At 44.4% G+C, this 12,868-nt stretch overlaps 1 protein-coding gene across 2 annotated transcripts in view; it reads left to right on the top strand.

The window, feature by feature from the left end:
• The window catches only part of maml3 (mastermind-like transcriptional coactivator 3), a 101,912-nt gene extending 99,983 nt beyond the window's left edge, over positions 1-1,929 (top strand). For both annotated transcript variants that reach the window (XM_035531648.1, XM_035531649.1), the window contains exon 5: positions 900-1,929. In XM_035531648.1, coding sequence (XP_035387541.1) covers positions 900-1,870 — 971 coding nt within the window. In that variant the 3' untranslated portion in view covers positions 1,871-1,929. The remainder of the gene's footprint in view (positions 1-899) is intronic.
• The last annotated feature ends 10,939 nt before the right edge of the window (positions 1,930-12,868 follow it).

The raw sequence follows: 12,868 nt of genomic DNA, 5'->3' as shown, positions 1-12,868 counted from the left end.
AATATTAGATTTAGATCCGGTGGGAAACACCCTCTTCGTCACATCCGTGAGTGGGCTAGACGTCTGCGGGGGTGGAATGTCAGACTTAGTCACTGGTACATCAAAATAAACGTGTTTACCTTATTAGGTCATGACATAATGGTCAGAATTTGGACAGTTTATTTATTGTATTATTATAATAAAAAAAATCCCAAAATGATTTTTTTCATCAGAATACAATAGCCACTTTGTGTAATGCAGTTACATGAGGTCACGGTCCTGGTCTCCAGTTTAGACCCCACCGATAGCACCAGGTGCCACTGTACAAGACCCCAACGCTGGCCCAGAAATGCCGCCGACCCACCCCCGGGGAACATGCTGTGGGTGGTGGAGAAGGTGGAGCTGGTGGAGATGGTGCGGGTCCTGGGCTCTGTTTCAGTACCCCCCGCTTAGCTCCCTCTGCTCAAAGCGTCACCTGCTTCTGTTTGTTTGTTTTTTATATATTTATCAGTAGCGCTGAACTCATTCTCCCTCTGGAAGCTCTGCCTGTTGCCATGGCAACTTTGCTCCCTCTTGAGTTTCTCTGTACAATTTTAGGCTAGATCCTTTCCAAATTAACAGAGAAGCACAATTCTCGGCATTTATGTACCACCCCTGATTGGCTCTCTGTGTGTGTGTGTGTGTGTGTGTGGACAGCAACAGGACTAAGGTTCTTTGTTTTGTTTTGTTTTTGTAAATAAACTACAGCTGGATTTCTAATGCGTCTCGTTTGTTTGAATTCTAAACCCTTAAAAGTCCGACCCCATGACTGTAGCCCAGAAGCTTTGTGCTGGTTGTTGGCTTGTCTCTCATGCCCCCTGGTGTGTGTGTGTGTGCGTGTGTGCGTGTGTGCGTGCGTGCGTGTGTGTGTGTGTGTCTAGGTACGGCGCAGGATATGGCCGCGAGGAACCAGGCACTGCAGAATATGCGCAGTGCCCGTCTGCTTCAGCAGCAGCAGCAGCAGGGCCTGCTCCAGATGACGCCAGTCCAGAACCCTGGTGCTATGCCCACTCAGGGCGAGATGGGCATGACCTACAGCAGCCAGCCTGCCACCCAGGCGGGCATGTACCAAGGCATGAACTCGGGATTGGGTCAGATGCTCCAGCCCCCACACCACCCCAGCCAGAGTGGCATGGCCATGGCACAGAGACCTGCGGGCAGCAGCAGGCAGGGGATGGGAGGAGCCACGGCCGGAGGAGGGTACGCCCAGGCCCTGCTCATGAACCCCACGCAGATGAAGTCGGGCGGCGTCGCTTCCAGCGGGCAGCCGATGCCGAAAGCCCAGGCGCAGAGACTGCAGAGCATGATGGGAGGTGCAGGCCAGGGTTGGCCCGCACAACAACAGCAGCAACAGAGCATTCAGGCGATGGCCGGAAGGACTACAAACGACATGGTGGCGTTTAACAGCAACGCCGCCTACGCCATGCAGGGCGGGCAGCCGTCGAGAATGCCCAAGCAGCACTTCGGCCAGGCCGTGGGAGGTCAGGGCATGGTGGATCCACGCGCCATGAACCCGGCCGCCATGGCCGTTCCCATGATGCCACACATGGCCAGCCAGCCGAGGACCAACCAGCCGCGGGGCATCGTCATGCCCGGCATGGGCCAGGGAGTGCCCAGCATGACCGCCTTTGGACAGAGCTCCGCCCAGGCAATGGGAGGAGCAGGCCCGGGAGGCGGGGCCTACATGTCAGGTGGTCAGCAGCAAGGCTACCAACGGACGTCCAGCCAGGACCTGAGCTATGGTTATGGCGGCCAAGCGGGGAGCGGGAGCGGGGTCTCGTTTGGACTGTCGGACGGGGCGGAGCTAGACTCAACGGACGGCTGGATGGAGGAATTTTTCCCCAGCCAATAGCCAATATATACACACGTTTGGGGGTTCACATGTTTGGATTGGCCAGAAAAAAAAGTGTACAAAAAATGATTTATGGACAGTGTGTTTGTTTTTTTTCCCATTTTATTGTTTTCATTTAATGTTTGGCAAACTGGGAAGAATATTCCACGTTGTGTATCGTGTGTTTGCTGTCAGTGTGTTTAAGGCTCCCGTCTCTGAGACACACGTCTCTAGGTCTTCATGTGCCCACCTTTCTCTTCATTGTTTATTGTAAAGATTCCCGTTTGGGTCTCTCCAGCTGTTTAGAACTGACACACTGAAAAACTTCACTGAATAAGTTCAGATGAATTCTAAAATACATTTCCTCCAGTTTTGTTCCTGAGATGCTAACCATTATCCCTAAATGTACGTTAGTTAGTCAGAGATGAAGTGTGTGGGGGGGGTTATGAGAGAGAGCACATAACGGCACACTCAATCCCAGACCGTTGCCTGTTCCATGTCCGCGTCGTCTTCTCTCGACTCTGCGTCTCTTCTCTTTTTGTGGTCTCCTGCCACACTGATCACGTGGACTTTTCTGTGCTTTTCTTTGTGAGTGTGTGTGTGCACGTAAAGATTTGTGAGAAACATTTTTATTTTGTGTTTACACCTCAAGCATCACAACAAAACACATCACCTTTATTTTCTCTTAGCATGTGTATCCTGCATTTTCTGCTGTAACTAGGCAACCAGTGTTAGAGATTGGGGTGTGTGTCTGTGTGTGTGTGTGTGTGTGTGTGTGTGTGTGTGTGTGTGTGTGTGTGTGTGTGTGTGTGTGTGTGTGTGTGTGTGTGTGGAAGCGAGAGAGAGAGATCAAAAAGACATGGCAGCTACAAAATGATCTCTACACCTAAATTCTGGATGTTCTATGGCAGCTAGAAACACAAGCATGGGGCAGGCGGACGTTCGCAGGTGTTCAGGCGCGGGGAAAGCGAGTCCTTGGAACCTTCCAGCGACGACTCCTGCGCAGTCCCTCTCCCAGTTACGACACACCGCTAAATCAGACTCGCGTCCTTCTCTTCGAGCGTGAATTCGGTTCGGCCGCGCTTATGTATTCAGTGCATTTGTGAAAACTCTAAGTCAAATCTTTTGATGTCACTACATGTAAACGTTCAAGTTCTTCCAATCCGTCGTTTTATTATTGTTTCCCCCCTGAAGCAGAAGGAGATCTGAGGACAGATGAAGTACCTCCATGGCCATAATCCAACAGCCACCCAGGTCTCTCCAGCCAAAATAACTCGTCTAAGCGTTCTCGGGTGAACTGTGTTCCCCCAGGGGTGATCGGAGCCTGACCAAAAAGCCTTCAGCTGTTGATGCCTCCTTCTCAGCTAGCTGGGGAGGCAGACGCTTTTATTTTCTTCGTGTTAACCTCGAGAGTTCCTAAATGACAGGGGTTTTCCCTCTTCTGTGAGCTGTCAGGGTGGCATAACTGTTGTTTTCAAATCAAATTAGATTTTTACCTCTCTAATGAATGTGCTATTCTGAGGGCTCCTGTATTGTTTTTTATTGGAGTCTTTCTTCAAAGGGCAACGGGAGACGTGCACACTGTCTACAGTGTTTCAGAAGAGTGAAGGTGTTACAGTATTGCTGTTGCCGTCTTAAGAAGGACCACCAGTGAGGCGGGGCCCACCCACCGTCTCCTTCTTAATAAGCATCAACTGTCCGGGACCAAGTCAGACAAGATTCTTTTGGTTTGTCATTTCTGTCATCGATGTTGTCTTTTTTTGGTTTTTATTTGTACTGGTGCTGATTATATATGTGATGGGAAAGATATGTGTGTGTGTGTGTGTGTGTGTGTGTGTGTGTGTGTGTGTGTCTGTGTGTGCACACACACACACACACACACACAATATATATATATATATATATATATATATATATATATATATATATATATATATATATATATATATATATATATATATGAGAATGGCTATTTGTAAATATGTTTTTACTACTTTAAATACACCAGATGATGTGTCTCTACTCTGTAAAGATATTACTGTTTAAGATAGAGTATTTTTATTTCATTTTTCCACTTTTAAACTCATCTGAGCTGTACCACTGCACTTCAGACAAAGTCTTACTACTAATGGGTAATGTCAACTTTCTCTAACTTTTATTTTGAAGGGTTTTTTTTCTAGTTTGAGAATTTCGATTTCTGCCTAATTCAGTGCTTTTACTTTTCTTTCCTTGTACAGAATTATGAAAATGGCAAAATCAGAGACTTACAAAAAGAAGTTTTTTTTGTTTTTCAGAAAAATACAATAAAGAGAGAATTTTCTCAATGATCATATGAAAAGAGAGCTTTTCCTGATCTGATTACACACAAGAATGATACTGCTTTCAGGAAAAAAAAAAGAAAAATGAAACCGATCCATGACAGGCTCATGGAGACGTAGAGAGAACGTAGCGCGGAACAACATCTCAGGAGAGAAACACGTAGACCAGGTTTAGAACATGGCTGGAGATCTCTGCTCATGCAGCATGCTACTGAAGAAAACTGACCAAGGTCGAAAGTTCAAAGTTTATTTGTCACGTACATAGTCATACATGGTATAACTGGCAGTGAATCACTTTTTGTAACTGCTCTGTCCGAGTCGAGAAGAGATGCAGGGAAATGGATGCGGTTTGATGAATAAATAAATGTTATAATGGATGAAGAGGGAATATATACTATGCATATATACGATGTACAATTTCCAGATTTTTACAGGGTTTTTTTTTTTGGATGTTATTGTGGACATCATACACAAGTCCACACCTGCACACTCGTCACCGCACGTGCCGAGTACGGCTCATTAGAATATTGGTAAGCACGTGAGGTTTTTTTCTTCCCCTCAAACACGGACGTCATCCGGGGCTTCTAAGATCCACGTTCTTTTGGGCTTCAGTAAGCTGGTTTTGACCACACGCCATCAGGAAATAAACTGGGTTTCCGTCTCAGTCCTGTGTGGTCCTTGGGATGACCTTTGTTATTGTTGCCCTTCTTTATGTACAATAAACAAACAGCTCATGAAGGATTTCAGAAGATGCTTAGCTGATGAGATGAGCCAAGCAGACTAGGGTAGGATGGCTGTCCCTTTGGGTCTTGGTTCCTCTCCAGGTTTCTTCCTGGTGCTCTAGGGAGTTTTTCCTCACCACTGTCGCCCTAGGCTCGCTCACTGGGGGCTTGGACTCGGACCTTTGTAAAGCCGCTTTGTGACAACATCTGTTGTAAAGTGTGCTATAGAAATACATCTTGATTTGTTTTTGATGGGGTATGGAAGACATGACATGGAGTCCTAATGCATTCTGTCCCATTCTCTGCTCTACAGAGTAGTGAGTATTTATTGGCTATAGAGTGCAGTACTGTCTTCTGTGTCCACGACCTGCAGCGTCCACACTGCAGTGGAGAGAGTCCCATCCCATCACTACAACACAAGCAAAGCAGGCAAGAATGAAGTAGAACAGTCGCAGGCTGCTTCTATGACCCTGTGAAAATGGAAACCTTTGTTTTTAGGCATTATTTCCTGTTAAATATTTGTACACCATTTCAGCTGGTGGGCCAAGGCTGAGACACACTGTCAGAGCGCATGCTACGCCGTGTTCACTGTTCCGATTGGCTGCTGGCTGGTCAGGTTCTCTTCTCATTTGCATGATGTTGAGAAATGATGGATTTTTTTTTGCCCTGCTCTCGCTACCACAATCCTCGACTTGTAGTGAATGAGAGGAGGAAGAAAGAGAACGTCTATCCTCTGCAGTGTGAAAGGCGGCCGTAGCGCTCTCACACACCTCCGCCAGCTGGATCAGGGATGACATTGAGCTCTCCAGATGGGCGGAGCTCCAGACGGAGGTGGTAGCCTGACGGTAGTAGCAGAGATGGTGAAGTCAGTGAAACTGTCAAAGTTTGCCCATCTTTTTGGGGATGGTTGCCATGGTTCCAGGCCTAGCTAGGAGGTGTGTTGACGTAAATGCGGTGACAATATCCCTTTGGCCCTTTGCCCGTTAATAAAACACTCATTCTGACAAAATCTACCCAGAAACAAACAGATGAGGCGTGGCCACAGAAAAAGGAGAAAGCGCAGAGAAAAGAATTCAGTGCCGGTTTGAAGATGAGTCTTCCCACCTACTGTAGAGCGGCCTACGTGTCCCGTGTTAATTCTGGAGGAACGCAGCGTCTGAGATGAAGCGGAGCGCTGAAGAGGAGACGTCTCATTAGCATAATTAAGAGCGTATGCTAAAGAGCAGCGCCTAATTAGTCTGCAATCAATCACGCCTCCTCTCCCCCTCTCCCTTCCTTTTCTCTCTCAAGTCAGTTCTTTTTTCGCTCATGGTGATGAACTGAGAGACATTCGTGTGACATTCTTATTACTCATCTTTGAGCAGGAGACATCACAGCAAAGAAAAGGGAGAGGAGGATGAGGCTTTGGGGTCCACTTTAGGGATCGTATGCAAACTCACCATCGTCGACCTCATGGTGAACCCCACTAAACAGAGTCAGACTGGGGTGCGACATCGTGGCTGATGGTTGAATAAATCCAGATACTCCCTACTTAACCAAGCAAGTTTAGTATTTACGATTGCTTGCAAATATTTATTTGGATTCTTTTCTAAAAGTGGATGGAGAGCCATAGGTTCGGTGAAGCAATTATTAATATTTATTCCTTTTTCTAAATATTTTTAAAGTCTTTAAAAATATTTTCAGTTAAAATGTTTAAAATCTTTAAAAACATTTTTTTAAAACATTTTTTTAATAAGATTGATAATCATTGGGATTATTTTGATATGGTTATTTATTATGACTGAATCTAACACAATTTGACAGACTGTGTGAACACCAGCACCTTACAGAACACTCACTGGGAACTGGTGTGATTGGCCAGTGCATCTTAGTGCAAACCACATACTAATTGTGTGTGTGTGTGTGTCTGTGTGTGTGTTATGCACTCTTTGTAATGTCTTGACAGTTATCAGATCTAGCCCTCTTTTGTGGCATTAGAAAGTACACACACATTTTAGAGCTGGCATGTCCTACCAAGATCCTCGTTAAGACCCCCGTTAAGACCCTCGTTAAGACCCTGGTCTGCAGCCTCGTTTGTCCCCTGAGCTTAGCAAGGGCACAATAATAATTAATGACTGAGGCTTGGGTTTTTGTGTATGGTAACCTTAAGATTCTGGTCTAATGTACTAGCGTAACAATCTGTTCCATGGAGACATCAAGGCACTGTAGTCAGACACTTTGGACATGAGTGTCTTCTAAATGATGGAAATATAAACATGAATAGAAATGTAAATGAGTGCAATTAGTAATGTTGGACAGGGGACACAGTGGAAGTGGGTGCTCAAGGGGTGAAGTGGTTCATTTGGGAAAGAAATGAGAAACACAACCGGGTGATAAACCTCTCATAGGTGTTTGATGTTCCTGTGCATCACAAGGTAATAAAGCACTCATTGTCTGTCTTCATATGATCTTAAAGTAGTTACACCACGGCTTTGCACTGATGAACAGTTTCTATTTGGCAGCGCCAACGTGTGATGGCGAACATTATTTTCTGTGTCCAGCAGATGGCAGTAGAATACACAAAATAATCTCGGGTGGGAACGCGAATAGTAAAAATTCACTAAATGAATAGATGGCCACCTGTCTTGTTCAACCTTCTCTGGAGCATGTGGCCTCTTGTGAGATCAAATCTATGCCAATATTCCACTTTTATAAGACTGGAAAGAAGTCCACTGGTGAACTGCTGGGGAGATTTGAGTCATTTCATTATTCCAGGTAAAGTCTTTAAAAGAACCTTCAACAAGACCACTCAAAACCTTAGAGAGCTTGTTTTTGTATTTTATACAGGCCAGTTTTCCCCTTGATGTCTTCTTCACAGTAAGACCTTTTGTGATTTGTTGCTTGTTTTCTTCTGTCCTGCAGATTGATGAATTCTCTGGGTCCAATCAGGCGAAACTGGAGGAGTTGGTGAATAGCCATAAGTGAAGGGACTCGAGTGCACACGAAGCTTAGCCTAAACACACCAGCTCTCAGTATCCCTCAGGCATGGTTTGGTCACTTAATGAGCTTCGGTCCAGTTAGTAGTGAGGTGTCGTATAGTAATGGCAGGCTTGCCTTCCTCATGTCACTGAATTGCCATAAGTAAAGGTCAGTCTGTACTGTTTGTCATTTTGTTCTTCTTAAACCATGTAGCCTCACTTTTTATGCTCAGAAAGCTCACCTGTGTCACCTGATTCAGGTCTAATAAATGAACACAGTTCTACACAACACACCACCTCTGGCTCATCATCTTATTCAACAATGTTGAAGTATTTTTTCCTTCAGGTGGAGAGTTTGGTAGGAGCAGGTGCTTCCCCAGACTGTGTAATAAGGTACCAGAGCTTGACGGAGGCTTGGACAAACGTAAGACCACAGCAGTGCCGAGACACTCAAAACTACTTTGAACTGAAATGCTGTTCGACTCAAAGCCCATTTGTCAGTAAATCATCTCTGGGAATCTCTTCTATCAGGCTTGTGTACCCTTCACAGTACTGAAACAGCTCTGGTTAAAATCACAAATAATCTTCTCTTAGTAGCTGACTCAGGTCTACTTTCCATTTTATCTGACCTTGGCTCAGCTTTTGATGTAGTTTGATTTAAACTACTTTTAGATCAGATCAGTTCCATAAGTGTCACCAACATGGCCCATAAATGGTTCACTTTATAGTTTACAAATAGAAAACACTGTATCTATTGACTTTAAAATCTCCTATCGCTGCTGTTTTACAGAGATGGGTTCTTTGGGTGGATTTGTAGCTAAAAATGCCACATTTTTGCTTGTGGAATTTGGTTTTAGAGGCTGTAAACAATAAGGTGTAACAATAAGGAATTAGTAGAAGCTGAAAGGGCTAGTCAGTGGTTGTGGAAGAAAGCGCAGACTTTGGCAGTATGCATTTTATAGGTTAGTAAGTGATTGCTGGCCTGGGAGCAGGCCAGTGGATATATACAGGGAGATTAACGCTGTGTTTACTGTTGGTATAGTGCGAAAGCCCATATGGAACTGGTGGCATTTAGCACACATTACTGGTGTCACTGGGACAGGGAGGCCAATGTGGGTTTATGTTTGTTAGCTGGTTTAGAATTGAGCTTGAAGGGAAGTGGGGTTGGGACACCACACCTCACTATTGAGCCGCATGCACAAGTTGTGGGCTTAATTCTAAGAAACAATGACAAAATGAGTGGCCAACCTGATGACCCGCGTGAAGAGCTTGTGATGTAGTTTTTAGTATGAAGTGGCTTGGCTGGACAGAATACTTGACATCCTGTGTATAATTTCAAATGATTTCCATTGTTGCACAGCTTACACTCCATATCACCAACTGCAATTTCTCTACCTTATACTCATATCTTTCTTAACAGAGATTTTAAAGATTGGCTGATCCGTAATTTTATAATGCTGAATTTTCTGACGAGACTGAGGCACTGTTGATTGGTTCTATGGACGTGCCAAAAGTCACGTCCTGAAGTGCCGTTACCTCCGGGGACAGCTTGGGAACGCCCACACCTGTACTAACGAGGCATGATAGTGAATTATCTGTGTTTGAACAAGTGTCCACTTGTGTGGGCATTCAATATTCCTCAATCCACAGCATCATGTGTACCTGGAATATGTCATAGAAGGCATTAACACCCACAGTGGACAGCGCAGTGGCCACCCACAGGTGCTTAATGATCGTGACCGGCAACGTCTGGATACAATTATCTGCGTGAACAAACAAGCGAGTCTAGTAGAAATCACATCCACAATCAATGCAAGAGGCCCCAAACACATATCCCACAGGTCAGTGCAGCATTATGTAGCTTCTATGTGGGGAGCAGAAGACCCACCAGAGTGCCTCTGTTAACACCACCAGACAACGCCTCACCTGGTCTTATGTTTAAAAGAGTCACGATACCAATTGTTTCGGGCTGATGGTAGGATTCCTGTGTGGCGCAGACCCCATGAAGCCATGGACTCACACTGTCAACAAGGCACTGTGCAGGCTAGTGGTGACTCCATACTGGTGTGGGGTGTGTTCTCATGGGTTGGGTCCACTCTTCTGTCTAGTCAAGTCATTGTTTGGTTCCCACTAAGATTCACTACTCGGTGACCATTTGCAGCCCTTCATGGACTTGATGATGGGATATTCCAGCAGGATAGTGCACAGTGCCATTGGGCTCAAGCTGTCTAGAACTGGTTCGAGGAGTATTATCAAGAGGTCCGACAGATGGGCTGCACAGCCCTGCACCTACAAAGGGGTATATATATTATATATATTATCTATATACATATTTTAAGTTTAAGTATAAAATGTTCATGAATGTATACTGGGATATCCCATGCTCTTCTATGTTCATAGAGTTATATAGTCTTCAGCATGCAATTCTGCCTGGTTTACAGTGTTATCATCACAATGCTTCATGAGATTGGTTGTTTGGAGTTTTCAGATTTTCGGGACTTCACTAAACAAACGTGGCTCATCTAACCTGTTTGACCAAGTGAGTAAATTATTATTATTATTTTTGATCAAATGTGTCTGGGAATGGATAACACTGCAGATAGTCTGGAAATTAACAGGCTCATTTCGAGTGGAGCAGTTATACCTTGCCTGAGAGAGGCCACAATAGAACCAATAACAGAAGGAACAGAATGTTGTAGGATTTCCCATTAAAGTTTATATAAGTCTACAATAGAGAGCTGCATGGAGCTATAATTCTGCTTCTATCCCACCCATTCCTGACATTCCCAACACCATCAACACTCCCTATCCCTGACATCTCTATGAAGCAATAGTAACTAGCAACTAGCTTGCAAGTTAATGTGTGAGTAACTCCGCGTTACAATTAGTAGTGACCATTCAAATGATGGGTTAAAACCTCATTTTGGTACATGGTGTGAATAAGATATATGACACTCCCCAAATCCAAATTCCAGGAACCACAGAGTGGTGAAAGCTAAGATCTCATGGTACCTCCAGATGCAGACAGATAAACAGGTAAGTAAACCAGCCAGACATGATGGTGAACAAGCTGCCAAAAACAGCAGTGGTGATAGATGTGGCAGTCCCAAGTGATGGTGTTGGACATTTTCTAAGTATGTTCTAAGAATATGCTAAAGCTAAATAAAGTCACAGAACCAGCGGACTAGGCCCACTTTAAAAAAAAACACCTGCTTTACCTTGAATATGCGAAGGTCCTGTTTTAATGAAACGTAATTAATAATGGTGTTTCCCCAGCACAGTCCAGAGGAGAGGAGGGGTAATAACAATACGGGATGTAGCACTTTTCTTACAGATAAGAATGGCGCTAAAAGAAAAGTTCAGACTCGAGGGATTCATTTGGTCTCTAGACTCATTTATTGCGTGCCTTTGATGATATTTCCTCATTATTCTGGTTGTTGTTGCTTCACTTGATTTTTGAATGTAAATCATTCTGCGACAATGGAAACATCCAAAGGAAGAAATATGAGAATATCAGGAGAAACACCAGGGACTGAAACATAAAGTACAGAAAATGTGGAAAGCTAACACCAAGGTCGTCCCAGTGCTGATAGGTTTACACCAAGGTCGTCCCAGTGCTGATAGGTTAACACCAAGGTCGTCCCAGTGCTGATAGGTTAACACCAAGGTCATCCCAGTTTTGATAGGTTAACACCAAAGTTGTCCCAGTGCTGATAGGTTAACACCAAGGTCGTCCCAGTGGTGATGAGTTAACACCAAGGTCGTCCCAGTGCTGATAGAGTAACACGAAGGTCGTCCCAGTCCTGATAGGTTAACACCAAGGTCGTCCCAGTGCTGATAGGTTAACACAAAGGTCGTCCCAGTGGTGATAGGTTAACACCAAGGTCATCCCAGTGCTGATAGGTTAACACCAAGGTCGTCCCAGTGGTGATAGGTTAACACCAAGGTTGTCCCAGTCTTGATGGGTTAACACCAAGGTCGTCCCAGTGCTGATGGGTTAACACCAAGGTCGTCCCAGTGCTGATGGGTTAACACCAAGGTCGTCCCAGTGGTGATGAGTTAACACCAAGGTCGTCCCAGTGCTGATAGGTTAACACGAAGGTCATCCCAGTGCTGATAGGTTAACACCAAGGTTGTCCCAGTGGTGATGAGTTAACACCAAGGTCGTCCCATTGCTGATAGGTTAACACCAAGGTCGTCCCAGTGGTGATGAGTTAACACCAAGGTCGTCCCAGTGCTGGTAGGTTAACACCAAGGTCGTCCCAGTCCTGATAGGTTAACACCAAGGTTGTCCCAGTGCTGATAGGTTGCTGTTAGAGCCTCAATTCCTTCTGCTATGCTATAAAGACATGTCTTATAAACATTACTGTAGGATTTTGTTACATGTTGGGGGTAAACAACAAGGCATATGTTCAAATATAATGTACATCTAACTTACATGTACCACATGCTGCATGTATTAGAAAGGAGAGGCTACTCAGAGATGGTAGTCGACCCTGTTTCTGAATCACTTTTTCTTTCTTTTTGGCCAATGACAATAACCTTAAACAAACGTGTGACCCCATATCTTAGAACTAAGGTCAAATTTGTAAACAATGTTTACAAGAAAAAAAAATACATTCAGCTCTTTGGACAGGAAAACCATGACATTTGGCCCCAGGTCTTGTTTTAAATTCACACTATTTGCAGTTGTCACGGGATGCTCATACACATGCAAAATTGTTTATTATGTTTAACTTAACTGTTTGTTTGTTCTGAATTTGCCAATTTCTTTACACAAAAAATTAACAACTGAAGCCCTTTGATTTCAGGACTCAGAAGTACTCATAGATTTCAGCTGTTTAAACCATATTTGAGGCAAAAGATTTTTAATATGTGCTTTTACCACTGCTTTGGAAAATAGCTAACCTACTCCTACCAAGGAATGTTGCTAGGATTTTGACAGGCAAACTTCAAATTTGCAGTAGGCACTAAATATACAGTGGCCCTCTGACCTATCGGGAACCTAAGAGCTATTCTAAG

Source organism: Electrophorus electricus, chromosome 11, assembly GCF_013358815.1.
Source record: "Electrophorus electricus isolate fEleEle1 chromosome 11, fEleEle1.pri, whole genome shotgun sequence".
Lineage (NCBI taxonomy): Eukaryota > Metazoa > Chordata > Actinopteri > Gymnotiformes > Gymnotidae > Electrophorus > Electrophorus electricus.
The sequence above is the reverse complement of the archived record's forward strand: the minus strand, read 5'-3'. Positions and strand labels throughout refer to the sequence as shown.